This window comes from Gallinula chloropus (genome assembly GCF_964237585.1).
Source record: "Gallinula chloropus genome assembly, chromosome: 1".
Lineage (NCBI taxonomy): Eukaryota > Metazoa > Chordata > Aves > Gruiformes > Rallidae > Gallinula > Gallinula chloropus.
In genome coordinates this window covers 130,675,460-130,698,318 of record NC_140085.1, presented here as the reverse complement: position 1 = coordinate 130,698,318, position 22,859 = coordinate 130,675,460, and the positions used below count along the sequence as shown (strand labels likewise).

Below are 22,859 nucleotides of genomic sequence, written 5' to 3'. Positions count from 1 at the left end.
TTACCTCATTGCGCCCCCACCAAAACACGCTGCCTACCAGGCACCTTTCTTCCACCAGGTCTCTGTTTTCACAGGGCGTTGTTTCTCTGGATCCGTTCTGAGAAATGCGAGGTGGCATCTCCATTGTACAGGCGTAGAGACGTGTTGTGAAGTAGCTGCTTTCGTAGAGCTTTCCCTTAGCAACATCAGAGCATGTTCATAGCACAAGATGGAAGCCACTATTCAAGTTTCCTATAGGATATCGACCTCTCGGTGTAAACTCTTGATACATAAATCCAATGGCAGAGCTTTTAACTGTTTAGTAACAAGGCAAAACTTTAAGTGTAGGTAACTGTCTCCACTTTACTTCTTACTTTTTTTTTTTTTTGCTAGTGCACATCTTAGACTCGTACTACTGAAGGATCTGTCTAATCGAAAGGTGTAACATTTCTCTCTATATTTGGTTTATAAGCTAAAATCTTCCATGAAACCGTAAATTTTTTTTTTTGGAAATTCTATGCAGGCATTTTAAAATCTGGTCAATCTGCTAAGGACTTCCAGGACTGCTTAGATCTCCACTGTGAAATGCTGAATTCTGAATTTGTGTCATTTGGGAGAAGGAAGGAAGAACGGGGTTTAGAAAAATGTGATCTTTTTTCACAACCTGCCAGCACGGGCTATTCCAAAAATAACAGGCTGGGGAGGTAGCTTTCCAAACTTCTAAATTTATGGATAAGACTCCACGATGTTTTTTAACAGCTACTAGAAATCTTAAAGCGCACAAACTTTTAAATCTACCATGCTTTCTGTTGTGGAAGGGATGTGATGTGGTGTTCACCTTTTTAATCCTGGAATACACAAAATTGATTTTAAAAACGTGTTGAATATTTAAGGATGACTTCATGCAAGTTAACAAACCATTTGTAAAGTGTTTGTATACAACCCTTTGTATCATGTTGTTGGTACACCTTACCAAATTTTTTTTGGGCATGTATTCCATTCTTAACTTATGTACAATTTCTATCGTTGCTGTAAATATTCTAAAAGAGGAAAAAAAAATAATCCTGTGGTAACCTTAATTATCAGCATGGAAATGGTTAATTTTTACTGAGCACAATGTATTTTTGAATGGGCCTTCCAAAATATGTCTTTAATAAAAATGCAGATTTTGCACTAGAACGCTGGCATTGCTCAACGGCTGATCTTATTCCTCGCGCATCTCCTCCCGCGCCTCCCCAGACGTCAGCGTGGCTCAGAGAGGAGCAGGATGGGCCAGAAGAGCACCAGGACTCCTCTGCCCGACAGGTCGCTGCCAGGTCCCTGCTAACCCACCGTTCCGGGAAGCCGGAACCCCATGTTTCCCAGGAGCAGAGCCAAAACAGCCCTGAAGCACTTCATTGCCCACCATTCTCGCAGTCTCTCACTGCAGACATCTTGGGTCTGGGGGGGGAGGGTGTCTTCCTTTCAGGGCAAGAATTTCTGCTCTTGTCTCTCTGGAACAACAGGAACCCACCAGTTCCCTCAGCAGGCACCACCCAGGAATGAAAGGCCCTGAAATAAGTTTCCAGCCCTTAAATTGTCTTTGCTGCAGAAGGGGATCCTCCAGTGAGGTAGCATGTTGGCATTGCCACATGTAAGCTGAGCCAAACATTTGCTAAGCAAACATTTCGGTGTCAGTGATACATTTTTTGATGGGTTCCTCTTTTAATGTGTGCTGGCCATGACTTCTTTTGTTATTGTGCAGCTCTAAAAAAAACTTTAAATATTTCTCTGCTGGACCCTCATTCTTCAGGGTAATTGGAAACAAAATGAGGAGCAGGGACCACTTCTCCTTAGCGACCTTTCTCTCCCTTCCAGCCACAGACTTGCTGCAAGCCAGGCCTCGCAGTCTGTTCAGATCCTTCCAGAACAACTGTCACCTCTGAAACGGGGCAACTGATGGCCTGAACTACTGGCTTCAGCTTCCACTAGGACAACCAGCTTGACGTTTCACCAGTCCCATCCAGAAAAGCATTTTAAATGCCTGTTCCCTTGAGGCACCTCACTCTCTGGGGACTTGGCCGTACTTTTTGCTCTTACTCTTTCCATGATCTCAGCATAGTGATGCCAGGCCCTTGATGGCCATTTCTGCACTCCCTGCAAGGCTCCAGGAAACAGGAGTGGCTGCCTCCCTGAAGAGACTGAGCACCTCGCTGTGGTAGCCCTTGTGTGGTCAGCATTGGTCCCCCATGGGACAGAGAACAGTAGAAGTAGGACAGTGAAGGGATAATCCCTGCATGTACCTGTTAAGAGCAAGGGGCTGCTGACTCACAAACGGCCTGCAGCAGTCTCTTATCATGTACTTTAGATTGGGCAACTTCAGCTCCTCAGCAGAGTCCCCTCACTTCTCTCTACAAGCACCCCAGGCTAAAAATTCATGTTGTGAAGCTGAAGGCAGCTCTTCCTCCCGCTGCTTGTTGCAAACCTGTCACACTTTACATGGTTGTGCAGCCATGCCGTGGTCTCCCCACTGCTGCAGGTAAAGGCCTGTAGGATTTTCACCCCTGGAAGATCAATGTGTTTCCAGCACTGCTTTGCACCACCTCCTGCAGCCTTGGTTGCTGGCTCTGTTTGGGTTAATTGCGATCAGAGGCATCTGTGCCAGAAAATTCAAATAACAATGATATGCTAGGAAAAGCTAAACTTTATGAGGAAAAAGCTTTGTATTTCTGTAATTTGGCTGGTTCTATCCCACTTCTGTAACACCCTCAGTCACACTGTTACTCCAACAGTCCACATTTATGCAGAGGCAAAAGTCAAGTGCAATTCTAAAAGCGTTTTAGCACCCCTTAATTAAGCCTCTCAGCACCCTTCTTTTTAGATAAGAGGTAGAGGTTAAGTGAATTCCAAAGGTCAATTAACTGCCTTGCTAGAGTCAGCATAAAGCCTCCCTCTTTGGCAGGATTCATTTCTGTCAATGTAGATCAAAGCCAGAAGTGGGTCCCTTCCCCACGGCAGCTGGAGAAGTGAACTGGAGGCAAAGGATGGGGCCAGGCAAGAAGCAAACAAACTGTGAAATGCAGCATGTGCCAGTTAGTTCCACCTTATGTATCACTGTACATTTCAGTCTTAAAAAAGGTCCTAGTAACTTCTTTGAAGCTGGGAGGCCCAAAGAGTGGTATCACGGGTTCCTTCTACCAGGACAGTCTTTCCTCCCTCCAGGGTTTTATTGTATCCTGTATATAGGCTCAGTCATGCGAAGATACATAACTTAGCGTGGCGCCTGGGTGTAGGATGGTGCGTGGTCCATCCATTCAGGCTGTGGACTAAGTTTGTGAGCTTTATCCAGATTACACAGGAACTCTTGGCCCTTGCCATGGGGTGCATTTCCAAAACCAGGCAACTTGCAAAACCGTGAACTGTGTGTGGGAGCCCTTCATAGGCCAGTCAAGGCTTTGGGTGGTCACTGTCACACTTGACTACTTCAAGATACTACAGATACTCACCAGTTGGTGCCTAGTCCATCCTTTCACACAGACCCCCTACCCCAGCTCACCACTCCTCAGTCATGCAACAAAACAACAGCAGAAAGCCACCCTCTCTGCCAGTCACCACCCACCAGGTCAGGGAGCAGAGCTGTCTGGGCTGTCCTTAGGGAAGGGAGAGCTGAGTGTGTGAGCAGCTGTGTCCAGGCCTGGAAACCCTTCAGCTTTCAGTCTCAATCTTACTAAGACAGGAGCGGTGGCAGCTGGTGGAGAGTCCTTGTCTCCCCATTGTATTCACAGTGCCTCGGGGGAAGAGGGGGGGGAAGCTGTTACGCCATGATGCGTGGAGAGCCTGTGTCAGGCTCAGTGGACCTTCTCAGTAGAACTTGCCTGGGCTGTTATCATTAGAGAATCCTGTGGATTCACTACTTTCTTATCAAGAAAATGTGTTCCCAGACCCATTTGGAGGTAGGCAAAACTCATTTTGGCTATGGAAGCCAGGGAGTGATGGCAACATAATAACAGTCAGCAGGTGGGGCCTGGTCTTTTCTACATCTCTGTAGATTTCATATTGCTCATATTGTGGAGCAGAAGCTTTCAGACTTGCCAGAACAGCATATTTGCCTGACAGTTATTGTTTGTCTCTACATACAGGAATTAAACAAGGCAGAAACATCTGCCCTCACAGATTAATAAAATGTGATGAACTGCACAGGCATCCAAAGGCTTTTCTCATATTTTTGGTCACATCTCATTTGGTTTTAGCCACATCTCATCTCCTGCACACCGAGTGTTCATCTCTCTCCTTGCAAGAGCAAGAAGAGGACACGAGAGGCAGCTGGCCCACCTTGGTGCCATTCTCTTAACATGTGATCGTACACTGGGGCCAGCAAAAAGGCATGCCACCACAGCCTGATGCTAGCAAAGGATTATTTATACCCCTAAGACCTAATGAGATACAAGCCTTACTGAAAGCCTCGTCCAAAAGACAGCGGAGTCTCCATTCATATACATTAACAGCAAAGGTGATGGAGCATCATTACGAACCACACACTATCTTCTTATTCTCAGACTGGATGAATTGAAGAATAGTGAGAATGAAGAACAAGGTGGGGGGAGTTGGGAACCCTAAAGCATCAATCTGATGAAACTAGGCAGTGGTTTCAGTACAACAGATCCAAGTCTTCATGCTCCCCCTCCTCTCTCTGCTGAGACAGTTCACGTACCAATGCCACGACTCTTTGGGGTAAACACACAATTGTTAAAAAGTAGGAAAACTGTCTCCAGTGCTTGCCAGGTTTCTGCTGCAGGTGTGTGGGAAACCAAACAGTGGCTGCTATTCCAGATCCCCTCATGACCCTCCAACGTGGGAGCCATAGTTCCCACCTGGGGAGTGCTGGGCACCAGCTTCCAGGCAGGGACATGAGATGTAGCACCTGGGCAGTCGCCCCAACGAGATGGGTGCACCATCAGAGCCTCCATACACCACAAAATTCTCAGGTGCTCAGCACCCACTGGGGATGAGCCCATGGAGATCAAAGGAGGTAATCGGAGTGAGTCCTTGTTCCTGTGCCCAAACACTCATGGGAGCTGTTGCAGTTTTTGCATGACTGGACTCTGTTGGGGAGGGGGCTGTGCACTGGGCTCCCCAGGATGTGTCAGAGCCAAACTACGGAGGACATGGAGGTGATCTGGCCACCTGGCACACAAGGCACCAATGCTTGTCCCACAAACAGCCACAGCAGTTCAGGCCAGAGAGGGCCTGTGACATGAGGTGACTTGAGAGTGTGAGATACAGGTGGGGCCCCTCATACAGGGGACCAGACAGATCTGGCCCCCACCTTGTCTCAGGGATGGCAGAGTATAGCAATAGCAACATGAGGAAAAGCAGGGTGTGGCATCTGCCCAGGCACAGGGCCCTGCCACATGGTCTCAGTGGGGTGATGGGGTCTGCCTGGGTTTGAGGCCAAAGAGTTGAGCACAGACCCACCCTCCCCAGCAGAGTCCAGGCCCTGCCTTTGGACTCCACCTGCGTTGACTCTGCCCTCCACAGTGCACCATGACAACAGTTTCCCCAGTCTAACACGCAGGGAGGAGCAGAAGCACCACATCTGATGTGATCAAAGACGCGGCCACGAACCCTCCCGCCTTCCCCACGTGTGCCCCGGAAACACCCGTCAGCTTTGCATTACAGTGGGATTTAGCTTTGTCACCAGGCATGGTGTGACGCATCGTTTTATTCAAGACAGCCCTTCCCTTGGCAGCCTGGGCCTTCACAGGGCCGCAGCAGCGTTGGTGGCGAAGCGGGGTGGCTGCACAGGCGGACACCGACACACCCGCCCCAGGAGACAGCGCGGGGCGGGCGGGTGCTCAGCCACACTTGCCCAGGCACTCGAGGAGCTCCATGCGGATGGCGATGCGCACGTGCCAGCCCAGCGGGATGAGGCGGATGTAGCGGGCCACGATGGGAGGCCGCAGCAGGTTCTGCACCGAGGACGAGCGGTCCGAGTTGCCATAGAAAACCTGGGGAGACAGGTGTGGGTGGGTGGTTAGTGGGGGCTGGAAATCCTGCCCCGTGAATTTGGGGCACCAGTGCAGAGGAGGAGGAGGGTCCCTCTCTCCTACACTCAAAACAGAAAGGCTTGAAAAGTATCAGGATATAGGAAATGTGTGTCACTGCAGGTTGTATGAGTAGGTCACTTTGCCATTGTCCCTTCACTTCCTGTGGTCAGGCCAGACTTAACCTTGTCCTGTTCTAGCTTGTTCACCTTCCTGCAGCAAGGTACTAAATGATGGGAGTCTGGGTGGCTGATCTCAGCTGTTTGCAGTTCCCAAGCCAAACCCCCAGACACACCCAGGGAGACAAAAGACATATTTGAAGGCCCTTCCCCACGGGTTGGCCACACCACCACATCTGCTGCTGCCACAACCTGTTTTTAGGGGAAACCTCAGCATCCCCCCAGGGCTGCAGGAGCCAGTGCTTCAGCAAAGCCACCAGAGCCTTTCCTGCTGGGGTGGGACCTTCTGTGCAGATGTGGATGCTGGGAGGCAGCAGCTACAGGATCCCCCAGCTGTATTGGGACCACAGACACTACTGTAGGGTCCCCCCAAGTGCAATTTGTATGTGCAGATGGTTCAGTGTGACTTAGCTAAGTTGCAGATTTTTGTCTCAGGGTTTTTTCTGCATCATCATCATCATGCACCAGCCCTGGACTTGGGGCAAAAGAGGTTTTTTTGTTGTGGAGGTGCCATTTCCCCTGTGATGGCAGCTAATGTCTCCATCCCAACCAGCTCAATCTGGACTCCACTACTGCCATCAGAAAACAGAAAAAATGAATGTCATCCTTCTGCGGCTGGTCAGCGTGGCACTTGCTCTCACCATGCAGAGGGACCACCCCCCTGCAGCGCTGCCCCTGGATGTGGGGTGAACACCAGCCCCCATCCACTCTGCTGCTCCCGCAGGACAACCCTCTAGGGGCACCTCCCCACCAAGACCTGACACCTTCATGTCACCAAACGTGCCCTCCCCCCCGGGCCCCATCCCCAGGTGTGCAGAGTCCACTGACCCGGTTGTTTCCAGTCTGGTCCTTGTAGTAAACCCAGTTGAGGTTTTCGTCGGTGCGGTACTGCACGCTGTACTTGGTCATCCACTCGTCAGCGTCGCAGCGCCCTTGCGTGAGGATCCCTGAAATCACCTTCACTTCCTTCAGGTCGATCTGCAGCCACTGCCCGTTGTCCTGGTACTTGGAGAGCCACGCGCACCTGGGGGGACAGCGCCGGCCCAGCTACATCCCCCACTGCCGCCCTCCTGGGGGCCTCTCCTGCCCCCACGCTGCCTGGGGAGCCCCGACCCCCCTACATCTGCCCACCCATGGCACCCCTTGGGGAGGCATGTTTGGACTCACCCGAAGCCTTGGCCGTTGAGGCGGGCCTTGTTGGCTGTCCAGGAGGAGTACCAGCCCGTGTACTGGTCAGGGTTGGAACAGCTTATCTGGTCAGGGGTGACAGCACCGGACTCGAAGCCCAAGGGCTGGTGGTAGGGGCACTCTGCAGAACGAGGGGAGAACAGTGCTGCCTTCAGTAGCTTCCTTTTTCTGGCTGGATTTAGCACTTCTTGTGACACACCCTGTGGCTTCCCTGCCCCCTGTACACCCTGGCCAGGAAGCTGGAGATACTCTTGAAGCCTGGACCACAACCCCTGCAGTATTCGCTGCCCAGGGGCCATGGGGTCTCCATTTCTAACTCTTCTCATGTACGAATTTCTGACTCCTCTTCCTCTCTCAAGCTTCCTACGCCTGTGCTGCCTGCAGCATTTTGGAGGGAAAGTTTTATTCAGATGTTGCAGGCTGCATCTCCTCCTTGCAAGCACATGCAAGCAGATCCAGGCTGGATCCATCAACCAGGATCCAGCCTCCAGGCTGTCAGCCTCCACTTGGTCCTTCGGAAATGTCTGACATGATTTTTCTTGCTGGGTCTTATCTCCTTGTGGTCCTCCATTCTCTGTCTTGATTTATGGCTGTGCCTGCACAGCAGAATTGCTGAGCCTGCTCTGATCATCCCTCCACAAAGCAATCTCTGTTGTCCTGCATTTTCTGCTGGGAGGATTAGCTTTGTATCTGGAGATGATCGTGTGGAAAACCTGTGGGTACTCTGGTGCCAGCAAGGTGTGATGCCTGGCCCTGCCAAAGGCTCAGTTACTTCCCTGTGAGATTTTGCCTTCACATCCTTAGGCTACCAAACCTGACCCCACAGCTGTCTCCTGCAATAATGAGAGGTTCAGCAAGACTACTGCCAGCTGCCAAAACTGCCAAGGGCAGGACTACTCATTCATCATTAAACCTTCCATGGTAGGAGGCCACGCAGTGTGCTGGAAGGCAAGCCTTTGCTGACACCTTCACCAAGCAGAGTGCCTCTGTGCTCCTTGGACCTAGCTGGGTCTTTTTTTTTATATGCTCTTTTTTATGTGATAGATCACTGTATATCTAGGCACATCTAAAGAAGGTACGACAAGCGTCACAAGGGAACCGCCTGGGCAAACCTCTCTATCATGGGCAGCATTTTCTAATTTTGCAGCCTGTGGAGCAGGTGTGGTGCCCCCACGGGTAAGTCTCTCACGCTTTCCAGTTTGGTGAGTTTGTTTCCTGGGTTTCAGCAATAAAGGAGCAAATGAAGCTCTGCACAGCTTCACCTGTGGGTAGGACGTTTGCCCACCTTAGCCATGCCTGACCAACCACCTCACATTAAAAATGATTGACACATGGGAAGCATCAGCAGCCACCCTGGGCCCAGCATGACCATCACCTCACTGGTACAACACCCCAGCACTGTGGCAGTGTGGTCAATGTCTCATTAGCAAGTTCCACTAGGTCAATACTGTACACATCAATATCTCATTAACATATCTTGCTTGGTTGGTACCTCATTAACATGTTTTTCCCCTTGAAAAAATATAACCACCATCCTGCCTTCCTCCAGGCACGGAAACATCACGTTTTTCCACTGCCTTAAAATGCTCGTGCCCCTCATACAAGAGGGCAGCCAGGCCGGGATGGCACGGTGTGTTTACTACTTGGAAGGCTTATCCTGAACACCCCGTAACTTTACTTTTAGCAACACTAATCCACAGACCACACAACCATAATGCAATTATCAGGTCACCTTCTGGTGCAGCCGGCTGCGCCATGCGCGGGGACCCGCGAAACAGATGCCTGGTCCCTGCCCGGGCAAACCGGTTAAGCCATTTAACGCCATTACAGCAGACCTGGAGAAAACCCATGTGGAAGTCGCCAGCAATGCTAAGGACAGATCTGCAACACCTCAGCATGGCTGCTCTACAAGCTGTCTCCAGGCAGTGGGAACGCTGGGCCACACCACCATGGCTGGGCTGGGTGAGAAGGCTGTGAAGTCCCCCTGCCTGGGGAGAGAGACAGTTTGATACAGTGACAACATCCGTGTTGTCACTATCATACAACATCCATGTTGTAGGCTGTGAGAGGTGGGGTTATCCAGCCTGGGGAAGAGAAGGCTCCAGGGGGTCTTATAGCGGCCTGCCAGCACCTGAAAGGTGCCTGTAAGAAAGCTGGGGAAGAACTGCTCACAAGGTCATGTAGCAATAGGACAAGGGGTCATGGTTTTAAACTCGAAAAGGGGAGATTTAGGTTGGATATTAGGAAAAATTCTTCACTGTGAGGGTGGTAAATCACTGGAACAGGCTGCCCAGAGAGGTAGTGGAGAGCCCATCCCTGGAGACATTCACGGTCAGGCTTGGTGGGGCTCTGAGTGAACTGATCTAGTGAGGATGTCCCTGCTTACTGCAAAGGAGTTGGACTAGGTGACCTTTAAAGGTCCCTTCCAACCTAATGCATTCTGTGATTCTATGTCCCTCAGCTGTACATGGATCAACCAAACCTGCTGTGTCTCCTTCCCTTCCCTTTCAAGGGGCAACGGTTTTAAACTGAAAGAAGGTGGGTTTAGACTGGACATATGGAAGAAACCTTTTACAGTGAGGATGGTGTAGGACTTGGACAAGGATGCAAGGACTGCAGGGATCTGCCCATCAAAGGTAGACTTTGTGATAATGCTGAGACAAAAAAGAGTTGTGGTGGCCAGCCCTTGGAAAGGGAGTGGTGAGCTCAGGCAGGGCCGGGTCAGCTCAGTCTCATGTTTGGGGTAGTCCATATGGGTTTGTTTTGTGAGAAGCTGGAGGAAACCCTCACAACAAGAGATATAAAGCGTTATTTCCAGGGCTCCTATTAATGATTCTTCTGTATCACAGGGGGTTGTCTTCAGAAAATACCTTCTTCCTCACCTGCTGAGACGGGCAGCCCTGTGGAGATACCAGCTGCAGAAACTGGAAAGGCAAAGCCTGAGAAGCCATGACCTTTTACTGGGGATGGCTGGGGCTGCTCTGCCCTGGGGCTGAGACACCACCCATGCACGGCATATGAATCTTCTCCTTGTAATTTCTCCAGACAGGGAAGAAGCCTGTGGGCAATGCCCAAGCTGGGCAAGCCCCAGGTGAGCATGGCCTCCACAGGAGCAGGGTGCCTGGAAGGAAAGCTTGGGAGAAGCAGGTGGCCTGGTGAGGATGACTGGAAAGCCTCTGTGCTTATCAGCTGCCTCATGCTGTGGGAAGGAAACCTCCAGATCCAACACAAACATGGGATACAAATGCCTGGAGTTGTTCCCCTCTCATTTCTGTTTGCTGATGCCTGCAAGCTTTGCCAGAGGCATCATATCTTCTTGTCAATACACATTTTTATTTGCTTTCTAGCCTGTCCAGGATTCCACTCAGATCTCTTCCTCAGTAACTCATTTAACCTCCTCCTTTGTGGCAGCCATAACAAACACTGAGTACTGGGGTGACCGTTTTCCCCATGTATCTCCTGCTGGGAAACCCAGGGGCAGCAGAACACACCTCAGGTTGTTGCACAGCCTCTTGCAAGACCTGGGAAGAGGTGGTTACTAGTGGGCATGAGGCAGGTTCCACTTTTGGCACCCAGAGAGGGTGAACACCTCTGAACATCTATGTGATAGAGGCTTGAACAAGAGTGCAGCTTCTGTGGGAGATGGATGTTAAACCTGGGGATCAGCTGGGCACCAATAAAGCCTTGCTGCAGTGGTATGTCAGGGAAACGTGGCAGTTGCAGAGAATAACAAGGCAAGATCTTGATCAGAAACCTGTAAAACATTATCCATGGGGAATAGCTGAAGGAGCTGGGCAGGGGCAGCCCAGAGACGACTTAAAGGAAACACGATTATGGTCTTCTGCTGTTTAAAAATGCATTGCAGAGAAAGATTAAGCTGTTTTTCTTGGTCCCTGGAAGAGGAGATGACACGGGCTCGACTGCAGCAACAGAGAATCAGCCTCTGTGGAACAAAAGGTTTCTTACAGCAAACACTGCACAGCAACGGCTGCCCCAGGCAGTTACTGGGAGCACCAGTGCTGGGGGCTGTGGGGACAGGGCAGGCAAGTGCCCACTGACACCAGCCAGCCTGAGCCACCCTGGGTGACCTGCCAAGGCCCAGGCACCACCCCTGCTGCTGCTTCCCCTCTGCCCCTCTGCACAGGGTCACCCTGCGCCTCTCACTGGTGCAGCTCTGCCTGCCCCACCAGGCCCTGGGTTTGGAAGAACCACCCATGTTAGATGCCACCTCTGCAATGCAGGGTGCAACGGGGTGGTGCTGAAGATCAGCAGACACAGCTGAAAGCAGGCTGGCCCGTTACCTGGCATGCACTCCAAGGTGTTAGTCCCGCTGGACCACACCGAGTTAGGACCTCCTTGACAGTCGCATTTGCAAGCCTTGCTGTGCCACAGCTCCAGTCTCTCATCCTAAAGGGAAGGTAAAAACCCAATAATAAATCAACACAGTCATCAGCAGTAGTGACATGAGGCTAAATGTGAGTCCCAAGCTGCTGTGCTTTCTCTGAGCCACTTCCTTTGGGCCAGCCCAGCATGAAATGTGGGATTATTACCCCTTGGATTTCAGAGCACATGCCTGGGCTTGGAGGCCCAGGTGCTACTCATCCTTCTGACTGAAGGCACCACAACGGGGCAGTGCCAGGACACTGGCATCTACCTGTCAGCCACATGAATTGGAGACACTTACCTCTCCTGTAGAGAGGGTCAGCACAGCTGGAGCAGCGGGCATGGAGGGAAGAAGAGAGAGAGATTAGAAACAAAGATGCTACAAGCAGACATCAGGAAATGCAATGAACATTTAATTATGAGCTGGGAACAAATAAATTGAGAAAGGACAGATGAATCTACAGTGCTTCCTCAAGCTGATTGCCAGGGCAAAGCAACAGGGCATTGCCTGTGCCCGTATTGGTGTTACTTCCTTGCTGCATTTTCATTTCCATGCCTTTGGCATCTCCTCTTTCTGATCAGATACATCTGAAATCCTGAGGAGAAACCCATGCCGCCCCCCCTGGCCTCTGCTTTACAGCTCATCTCCCCCCTATCCCTTTTTGCCATCTTCCTGCCTCACAGTTTCCCTTTTCCATTTTGCCCTTAAAACGTGTGAGCTAATGAGGAGATGGGACATCCTGCAAGGTGCCTGGCCTGAGATCACTCTGGATGAGATGGAGGAAAAAAATGTAAATAGGTCTCCCCAGTCCATCTTACCTATGAGATTTCCCCCCCCCCCCCCCCTTTTTTTTTTGTTCTTAGAGAAAAGTTGTTGTGGCTGTAGAGGAAGAGCCACTATTTTTGTAACATCTGACCTGGTTTATCTCCTGCCTGTCACTGAGCAACAGCTTTTTTATGAGCCCTTTTGGGAAGGAAAGGGATCTCCTGCTTCCCAGTGAAGTCCAAAGCAGACTATGCTAACAGCATACTGGACTGACAAAATAATGCTCAGACAACTATGAAAATAAAATATTTTTTTTTTAAATTAGAAACCTGTGACTGCTGATAACTCATCAGCACAGACCAAACATCAAACACCGTGTTTCCAGTGCTGATAGGGAGACTGCAAGCCACTGCAGTCCAAGCTATTGAGCAGGTGAAAGCTTGTGTACAGGAGGCATGAGGAGCCTGCCATCACCAAACAGAGGTTTTTGTGGACGGGAAAAGAGGATCTTTTCACCAAATGAATTAGACTCTGAATTATTCACTGAAATCTAGCTATGATTTATTCATTCACACACTGTCACTCTGCTGGCAAGTGCAGGCTGAGGGCCATGTGCACCACCACGCTTCACCTTTCCCAGCGCAGGTGTTACCCAGCCAAGCCCTGTGACTCCATTGTGCAACAAGAAACCAAGGCAGAGGTGCAAGCCCAAGGCCATGTGATGCATTGCTACTGCTGTCCTGTGCCACGGGGCAAAGCAGGGTGGTTTAAACCAGCACGAGGGTGGTTTAAGTTAACACTGCCTGTTCTCTCATCAATACGATACAAACCAGGACTTTATCACCTATCAAAACTGTACTGTCTTTGCCAATAAAAGCAATGCAGTGCAACTCCTGCCCACATGATGCTCTGATTGATGCTGATGCTGGGGTGGCCTTTCCCAGCAGGATGGGTGCCCTCAGGAGCACCAGCTCACAGACTTGGAGAGACAAGGAATTAGGCATAATTTTTATAAAAATATTTTAAAAATCAAAGTTACTTGATTTCTCTCTCTCTCAGTTCTCCAGACCATCCAATAGCAAAATTTTGGGGAGAGACTGAAAACATCCACCTCCAGGCAGCTGGAGAGAGCTTCCCCCTTGAGGAAAGATCTTTGCTATGTAAATCAATTCTTCCAACTGAAGGGAAAGATGTGTTAACACTCTCAGATTTGGGAGCCTTCCTCCCCAGACAGCGCAGCCCACCATGCATCCCTGCCGCCCAGGTCTGAGCTCATGGGGCTGCAGCCTCGGCTCCTCCAATCTGCAGCCATTCAGGTTTCATTTAGACATGTGTGCTTACTATGTGCTTCTTCATCTCCTTGTTGTTGCCTTAAGAAGACTGGTTTTCATGGAGAACCTGGGATGTTTCATGTTTTCCTCCTGGTGATTAAATGCACTTTTGCCTGGCAGTGACCTGATGAGTAAATGGAGCCACATAGAAGTGAAAGCAAATGTGCCCACACCTCTCTGCATACAGACTTGCCTTGGCCTCCCTGGGACTTCAGGTGCCATAAAGAAAACCTGATAAAGAAACTAGCAACTGAATATCCTTTATACAGGAATATATATATATACACATACATACATATATATGTGTTTATACACAGGTATCTGAAGGGGCCTACAAGAAAGCTGGGGAGGGAGTTTTTAGAAAAGCCTGTAGTGATAGGATTAGGGAGGAATGTTTTTTAAATTGGAAGGGGGTAGATTTAGATTGGAAATTAGTAAGAAATTCTTCACAATGAGGGTGATGAGGCCCTGGCACAGGCTGCCCAGGGAAGTGGTGAATGCCCCCTCCCTGGCAGTGCACAAGGCCAGGTTGGATGGTGCCTTGAGCAGCCTGGTCTAGTGAGAGGTGTCTCTGCTCGTGGCAAGGTGTTGGAACTTGATGGTCTTTAAGGTCCCTTCTAGCCCAAACCAGTCCATGATTCTATAAAGTATTTCTCTTTTCCAGTGCACACCAGCAGCCCACTTACATGTGTGTCAGGAAAATTGCCCAGCATTAGGAAGACTAAGAGGAGGTGAAGCCTCCTCTTGTGCACCATGTGCCTGCAGTAGGGAAAGGGGATGTGAAATCTCAAGCTGAGGTAGGAGTATTGCTTTTGAATCCATCTTGAACCCTTCAGCAGGTCTCCTGAGTCCCTGCCTGGGTAAGAACAAAATCTGGCACCTTGCTGCCAGACACAGCTAGAAGCCCAATGGTCATGAGTGAAACAGCAAGAAAAAGGAATAGCTTTCAGACAGATGAGTGAATGGCAGCAACCACCAGGAATAAACCCTCCTACGCTGGCTACCCCAGCCTTGCTTAGGTGGCTGCACTGGGCCACTGATGCCTTCTCCTGAGCTCTAAGAGTGGCTTTTAGACTTCGCAGCCAGGGGATATTACTGCAAATCAAGCAAGGGTGTGAATTGCAAGCAGAAGAGTCCTTTTTTTTTCAATGCAATGTGTTATTAGGTCACCCCTGCAACACATAGCAGTGCAAAGACAGTGCCAAGGCATGGGCGCTGACGTATGTCATCTGTCTGTCCCCTGTCAGGCTGTCCCTGGTGAGCTGAGGGTTTCCACCCCTCGCTGCCTTAAACATCTCAACTAGGAGGTCAACTTTGCCTTTTTGAACTAAAAGAGGTTAACTGCAAAGGGCTGTCTCCTGCGAGCAGCTTGGCCATCCCACCACCAGCAGCTGCTGCCTGCGGCACAGGGGAGGTTTGGCTTGGGGTAAGCACAGCAGCAGATGGGCCAAATGTCTCACCCAGGCAGAGTGGCCTGATAACCCCTGGCTTTGGGAGAGGAAAGGAGAGGAAAAGATGCCCTTGCCTGCAGTTGGCCGGAAAAAGAAGTAATTGATATATTGGTGTGTTTACAGCTGTGACGGGCCCCTGTCCTACAAAGGAAATGAAGAGGAAAGCTAGCTGCCAATAGTCTAAAAATGTGATGGCCAGCCAGCATGCTTTTACAGCGAGCGTGTTTGCCTTCAAGGAAGGTTACAAAGATAATTGGTAATTGTAGGTCAGACAGAACGAATTGCTGCAATTCATGGGAGAGTCATAAGTCCTGCACGGCTGCCGGGGGCTGTTGTGTTAAAAGTACAGGACTGAAAAAACACTCAAAACATTAAAAAGGAAAGAGCCCTATTTTCAGCCCCCACAGTGCCGCAGGGCATTCAACAAACTGTCAGCTCAGTGAGAGGCAGGGAGATATGGCACGCACCTTTCCTGTCCCTCCATCCCACCTCGCAGTGTGGCACATCCAACTGCTGTGCACTAATGCCACCCCTCAGCACGGGGTTTGGAGACCGGTGCTTGGGCAAGCGGCAGGGGATGATTTTGTGCCAGAGCACCCATGCTGGTGGGGCTGGGCTGACGCACAGCCCTGTTTGGCACCCACTGCTGAGCAGAATGGAGGGGACAGAAACCCCAGGGACTGTCCAAAGTTTAGGAGACAAGGAAAAGAGCTGGCAGTGGGAATCGTGGGATTCCGGGATGGAGAGGGCATGGGTTTCCCAAGGTGGAGGTGGGATAAAGCAGCAACTTAGGCTACCTGGGGAAAGGAAGGGGCAAGAAGTAGCAAGGAGGCTCAGCTGCTGGCATTTTAGTAACAGCAAAAGGTAACCGTGTGACTCAGAAAATTTGGAGTTATTAAGAACGTGGTTAAGCAAGAGAAAGAAAGGGGGAAGGTAAGTGTGGGCAGAAGTGACACCACCAAAAGCTGGGCATGTTTCGATATGGCTGACTGAAAAATCATATTGAATATCCTGACTGCAGAGCCACAGCAGCAAGCCATCTTTTTTTTAATGTGGCTAGAATTAATGGCAGAGGTACAAGCATGCAAAAGCACATTATAAAACAGAGAACTGAAATACAACACAGAATAAATGTCAGTCACTCAGTTTACCAGAGTAAGTCCACATAAACCTGATCATTGCAGGGAAAGTATGTGGAAAATGTGAATAGCTTTGTGTATTTCTTGACTTAATTATTTAGATGGCCTAAAAGCTTCAGCTGGAAAATAGTTAATTTTGCCTCTCAGTTTAATGTAGCTCAGAGACATGAGTGAAAATACTTCTCTATGCTTCTCCCATCAGAGCTCTCTCTATGTGTCACAGTGCTTTCCTGGCGTGGTGGGTCCTGGTGCATAGCTAGTCACCTGCTTCCCTTCTCACGTGTGGGCCATGGGCTGGGGGGATAGGACAACAACTTAAAAAACAGAATAATCTGACTGGAGCTGCAGAAAAGCTTTCAAAGAAGTGAAAGAGGTGACTGGAATGAATGGCACTGGTTTTATCATGTTTTCTGAAAGGCACCATTGCAGGTAATCTTTGTCCTTAAGCACCACATTCGAGAACGTCAGGTAGCATGGTTAGGTAGGGCGGTCTGTAAGCAACACAGGTGGTCCAGGCATATATATCCAAGACATAGATACAGACTGGGAGAAGAGCTCTGTGAGAGTAGCCCTGCTGAGAAGGACCTGGGGGTTCTGATGGACGAGAAACAACATGAGCCAGCAGTGTGTTCTCGCAGCTTGGAAGGCCAATGGTATCCTGGGCTCCATCAGGAGAGGGGGGCAGGCAGGGACAGGGAGGTGATTGTCCCTCTTTACTCTGCCCTCGTGAGGCCCCATCTGGAGTACTACGTCCAGATCTGGGGCCCCCAATACAAGAAAGATGTGGAACTGTTGGAGAGGGTTCAGAGGAGCCACAAAAATGATTAGAGGGCTGGAGCACCTCCCTTACAAAGAGAGGCTGAGGAGCTGGGCTTGTTCAGCCTGGAGAAGAGAAGGCTGCGGGAGGACCTCATCGCAGCCTTCCAGTGCCTGAAGGGAGCATACAAACAGCAGGGGAAGCAGCTTTTTAAAAGGGTAGATAATGGCAGGAAAAGGGGGAGTGGATTAAAGCTAAAGGAGGGAAGGTTTAGATTAGATGTTAGGGCGAAGTTCTTTACAGAGAGAGTGGTGAGATGCTGGAACAGGCTGCCCAGAGAGATGGTGGATGCCCCATCCCTGGAGGTGTTCAAGGCCAGGTTGGATGCGGCCCTGGGAAACCTTGTGTAGATCCAGGCCTGAGGTTGGTGGCCCTGCCTGTGGCAAGGGCTTGGAACTCTATGATCCTTGGGGTCCCTTCCAACCCAGACCATTCTATGAGACACTGAAAAAAACATTGCAGTACCTCTGTGCCCATCGGGTGCTAATTTGTGGGTTGCTATATTATTAATTTAGACTATTTTTACATCCCAGCCTGGGAAATCGTGCCAGGCGAGCGAAGTGACTCACATCAGGCTGCACCAGCCTCGGGAGCAAGGTGCTTTTGGGGAAGCTGTCACATCCCCAGCCACCATTACACATGGTGTCTTTCCCATCTCCCTGTCCCCTGTGCCAGTGGTGATGGCCCCGGGGGCCCCTGCGGCAGCCGTGACCCGGCCCCAGGTCCTCTCAGCAGACGCAGGCCCCTCACCCAGTGGTTTCATGGTTGGTTTTGCTGTTTTTTCCCCTAGGGCTTTTTCCATGACTGTGCTAATCAGGCTCCACAGGCCCTGTTGTGCAAAGGGTATCTTTATTTCTGAAGAGTACAGGCTTAAACTGGTCCTTTGGAGCTATGCTGACAGGCAGAGACCCCCAGGGCACATGCAGATGGGTGTCCACTGGCAGACTTTGGGAACCAGGCTGGCCTGATGAAAGTGGAGTGTTCATCCAGGGGCTCTCACCACCTAAAGGCCTAATTGTTCAGCCTGTTTTACCTGTAGTGATATTCTGTCCCGGGCACCCCTACCCGGGAGGGCATCACCACCCCAGCACACATTAGCCTGCAAGGACTCATCTCTGGTGATTGCTAACAGGCACTGACAGGTCAGAGGCAGAGACTGAACGCACCAGCACCAGCCTGCAGAGGGGAGAAGGGCCCCTACTTCATGTCAGACTATTCTCTCAGGCTTGAGCATGGCTACTGGTTTTCTTGTTCCTTTAGTGGGCACTTTTCATGGGGTTTATTATTATTATTTCCATTTAATTTTATGCAAATGGTTCTTATTTGGTCTCTGCTTTCATTCATTTGTATTGTGTCTCATTTAATATTTACTGTTATTTATTTGAAAGTGATAAAAAAGATATTTAAGTAATGGCAATTATACCTATTTAATTCATATTCATTTCCCTTTTACGCCTGCTGTCTCTTTAATGTTTATGCAGAATTTGGTTTGTTGTGAAAATATTTGAAAAAATGTAAATAATTATTAAAAAAAATCAACCTGTCCTCCTTTTCTTCTTAAAAGATGCATAATTATCTTTTTTTCCAAAAGTGTTCCTTTGAAAATTTTTGGCAATACCTGATCTTATTCACATGTTTGTTCCCTCCTGCCTGGAGCTGTGCAGAGCGTTGCCCGCATAGTAATTTCATTAGACCTATTGATTATGCCAAAGGGCGGCACTAAAGATGTTATTTACTGTGATCCAAAGGCAGGTTGGGGACTTTGATTTTGGGTATGGTTTTTGCTTTCCTTTTTAAATCGAAGCTGCAAAAAAAAAAGGGGGGTGGGGGTGGAGGGGGGAATGAAATCCTCTCTTTTAAACTGCTGAGATGTGCTTACTCCCCGACGTGTAGTGAGCACGGATGGAGTAATGCGACGCATTCATGTCAGGTTCAATGTGCTCAAAGCATATTCATGTCAATCCAGGGCTCGGGGTGCTTCCCCTCACCATATGGAGGGGTCCTGGCAGCTGCAGCGGCTCTCATTGCAGGAGCCCGCCTGCTGCACCATATGCTGCTGCCGCCGTGGTGTCCCCGGCAAACACGAGCCCAGGAAAGGCGCAGGTGCTGGGGGTGCTCCTCTAAGCCACTTGCTTTGCGGGAGAAAATAAGCTAAGGAGCTTATTATGGCATCAGAGCACATGGCTCGGAGGACCTGACCTAGAGGCACCTTCTTGGTGGTGGGAGAGGCGGGAGTGTGAAGGTGACGTGGGCAAAGGGTTGCTGCTCACTCTTTATCCAGAAGAGGACATTTGGACCATGAAACAGAGAAAAACAGTAAATTAACAAAACCAGTAAATTAAGAAAATAAATTAAATACCGAAGGAATGATGCCTGGAAAGTGATCCTGCAAGTAATTTTTCACTGCAGGCTCTCCAAAAATATCCTGATGTGTGGGTGTCTATTAAAAGCAAGCTGTGTCTGGGATTCGGAGCAAGGTATGAACTCATTCCAAGGACTAATTGCAGTTATGCCACCCATTGGGAAAAAAAAAAAAAAAGCTGGAGTCTGAGTAAAAACAGCCTTCCAAGAAGCTGAGGCTTCTTAGTAACCTTCCCATGTGAAACAAAGGAGGGCGAAGAGGTGCGGTATGAGGAGAACGCACAAATATTTGCTCAAAGATTAAAAGGAAGACCTGTGAATTAGAGCAGGGTCCTGCCAAGTGTAACAGGATGAAATGAAGGCATATGGCTAGTTGAGGTACACTCTCCTATCCATGTAATTTAGTAGACCAAAATATTCAATGGAAACAGGGAAGGATAGCAAAAACTACACAAAAACAAACACTGAGAATTCAACATCCATGGCAGGGGGAGCTGGACTGTCTGATAAAGCTGACAAACCATACTCCATTCACAGGTTACTACTGGTAGATACTGCCCAACACTGAACAAGAGCAACCTCAGCCTTGTTTAAGATAGCAGCAGCTTTGCCATTGGGTTCTACGGAGCCAGAAGTTCAAACACAACCTAGAAAATTATCTCCTCGTTCCACAGTGAGGTTAATTAAAATGGCAGCAGACTGTGACCCCAAATTTTCTGTCTGCTTCTAGCTCCTGCTTACCTTGATCATCGCTACTTTTCTGAAAAGTAAATTTGTAAAAGCTTCAAAATGGATAAGTACTTCTCCCATTTTCTTGACTTATGATTGCTTTTTGTTCTTAAAGTGCCTATTTGAAGTCTTTTCTGGGCCAAAATAACTGAAAGAGTGTTTTAAAAGAGGCAGATCTCCACCATCAATGTCTTGCTGCTAGAGAAAATGATCAGTTTTTGATTAATCAAGAGTTTTGATTAATGAAGGACCAGTCTTTCATATTATACTGTACCTCATTTTTCAAATCAGCATTATTATTTACTCACTGGCTCAGCTGCACTACAATTTTCCTTGCAAATTCATATTTTGACAAATTATATGGCAATTTTTTTACACTGCAATTATTTTGTGAAACAGAGTTTTACTACTGAATATTCATAGAGCTGTAAGAACGCTGCTCCCTCATGTACATAAATTACACATCTCCTCCACAATTTTGCCTTTCCCTGAATTACTGTGCTTCCATGAGAACGTGGAGAAGAGCTTGCTCTGTACTCCACAGCCCCTGGCAGAATAAAGAATCATCGATGAAACAAGAAATACAAAGAGGGACATCTGAAAGTGCCTCTCAGGAGGCAAAGTGCGTACCTTTGTACCAGAAAAGAAGAGTCAGCAGGACGCTCCCCATCTCGAACCGCATCTTTTCCTTCCTCTTTTGGGAATAGCTCCTTAGCACGCTGCTTGGCTTGCTGGGAAAGCATGAGATTAACTTAAGCATTGCCTAAGCACCTTACGCTCCTCCATTCTCATGATTTTATCAAGCACCATCAAGCCAACCACACAATTACTACTGTCAAGCTCCATCCTAGAGGATGTGTCATGTGTAACAGGTTTTAAAAGGTAAAAAGTACTGAGGTACTGACACACTGAGTGTGAAATCTGATTGTGTGTGCAGACATACGTCCAAATAAACAAGGATATACTTACCCAGAAACCACATATATATATATATATATATACCCTCCTTAGAAATGCAGATGTCTAATGCTTATATAATATATCTAGTATGTAGCATATATTGCGTGTACTATGTATTCGTTACCTTCCACCCCAGTTATTTACCTCTACACTATCAGTGCCTTCCCTAATAATAGCTGCATTTAAAAATCTGCCCTGGCCTTCCTGCTTTTTCAGTCACCTAATTGCAAGGGGCTGAAAGCTGCAATTAGTAGGTCAAACAGAAATAGCACATTTCTGTTGTTTACTTGCCGAGCTGTAAAAATCTAAAACAAAAAGTGTCGGCCTCCCTTTGCTAACAGTTCTACCTATAGGATCCTCTCATCTACTTTACATCAAAGAGAGCAATACATTTCATTTTAAAATGACTGAGAGTCAAGACAAAAACAGAGAGCTAGTGCTGCCAGTGGATCTTGCACCCGTTCCTCCAGCCTCTGTTAATTATGTCAATTAGCAGTGAATTTTTAATGGAGGTTTTTGAAAGCACTCACTTCAGAAGCAGCTTGCTTTGTTTCAGAACATCTTGGATTCTATGCACAGGGAATAGATTAAAGCACCACACAGATCATGTGGGCTGCTGTTGAATTAAGCTAGACCCATCCCTAGTCTTCTGCTCCACATCCATTCAAAAAGTGCTGCACAAACGAGGATGCTGACTTTTAGGAAACAGTCCCCTGGGCAGGATTTGTCACACCTGCCTTTGGATACCCACGAATCTGGAAATGGGATGTCAGGTACAGTATCCCTCTGCAGTCGCACCTCCAGAGCCAGTGCATCCCGCCCTCACCAGGGTGGTGCAACACAGATGTGAGGAGTCTCCTGCCAAGGGGCCTGCTGCTTTGCTCAGCCCCAACCAGTTTAACCTCTTCAACCCAACATTTTTTCCACTCTAATCTACGCTCAGGGAAAAGATGGGTTATCCTGTGTCACGGACCTGGGCCAGCTCACCCCAAACACTGGGGAGCATCAGTGCATGGCAAGGTGAGTGAGCAGGGTGGCTCATCCCAGGCACCAGGGAGGGGGTCATTTTCCTAAGGGCAGAGGGCTGCCCCTGATTTTTTTCTCAGAGGCCTCACGCTTCTATGCAGCAACCCTCTTGAGGCAGCAAGACCCACCAGAAGGTCCAGCCAGGGAGTGACCAAATGTACCAATTTGAGGTACTAACTGGGAGGACCCGGGCAACCTCTGGGCATTTGCCATGGTGTAGCATCTCACCCTACACAGTATCCGGGCAAAGCTTGCTCTCTCCCTTTCTTTGCTGTCTGGTCTAAAATGCGCTGTCGCTGGGACAGAGGTTTCCAGAGATGCTGAAGACATTTGGATATCTATTCCCTCTCTACACTGATGAGCAGTTGCTATCTAAATCCCATGGGCTTGAAGATCCTAGTTGAAAAAGTCCCTAAATACCTTCATCCATCTATCTCTTGGAAAACCAGACCAGGGCTTCAGCCTCTTACCTTATGGTCTCATAAGCACAGCTGCCCACCCAGAGACAAACCACCTGTCTTATTTCA

The 22,859-nt window shown here is 48.9% G+C and overlaps 1 protein-coding gene across 1 annotated transcript; it reads right to left on the bottom strand.

The window, feature by feature from the left end:
* Positions 1-5,813: 5,813 nt before the first annotated feature.
* On the bottom strand, positions 5,814-21,028 carry RS1 (retinoschisin 1; the record flags this gene model as incomplete). Its single annotated transcript, XM_084267456.1, has 6 exons — positions 5,814-5,966; positions 7,010-7,205; positions 7,349-7,490; positions 11,671-11,776; positions 12,054-12,079; positions 20,977-21,028. 6 exons carry the CDS (start codon positions 21,026-21,028, stop codon positions 5,814-5,816), a joined length of 675 nt encoding a protein of 224 aa, XP_084123582.1.
* Positions 21,029-22,859: the final 1,831 nt, after the last annotated feature.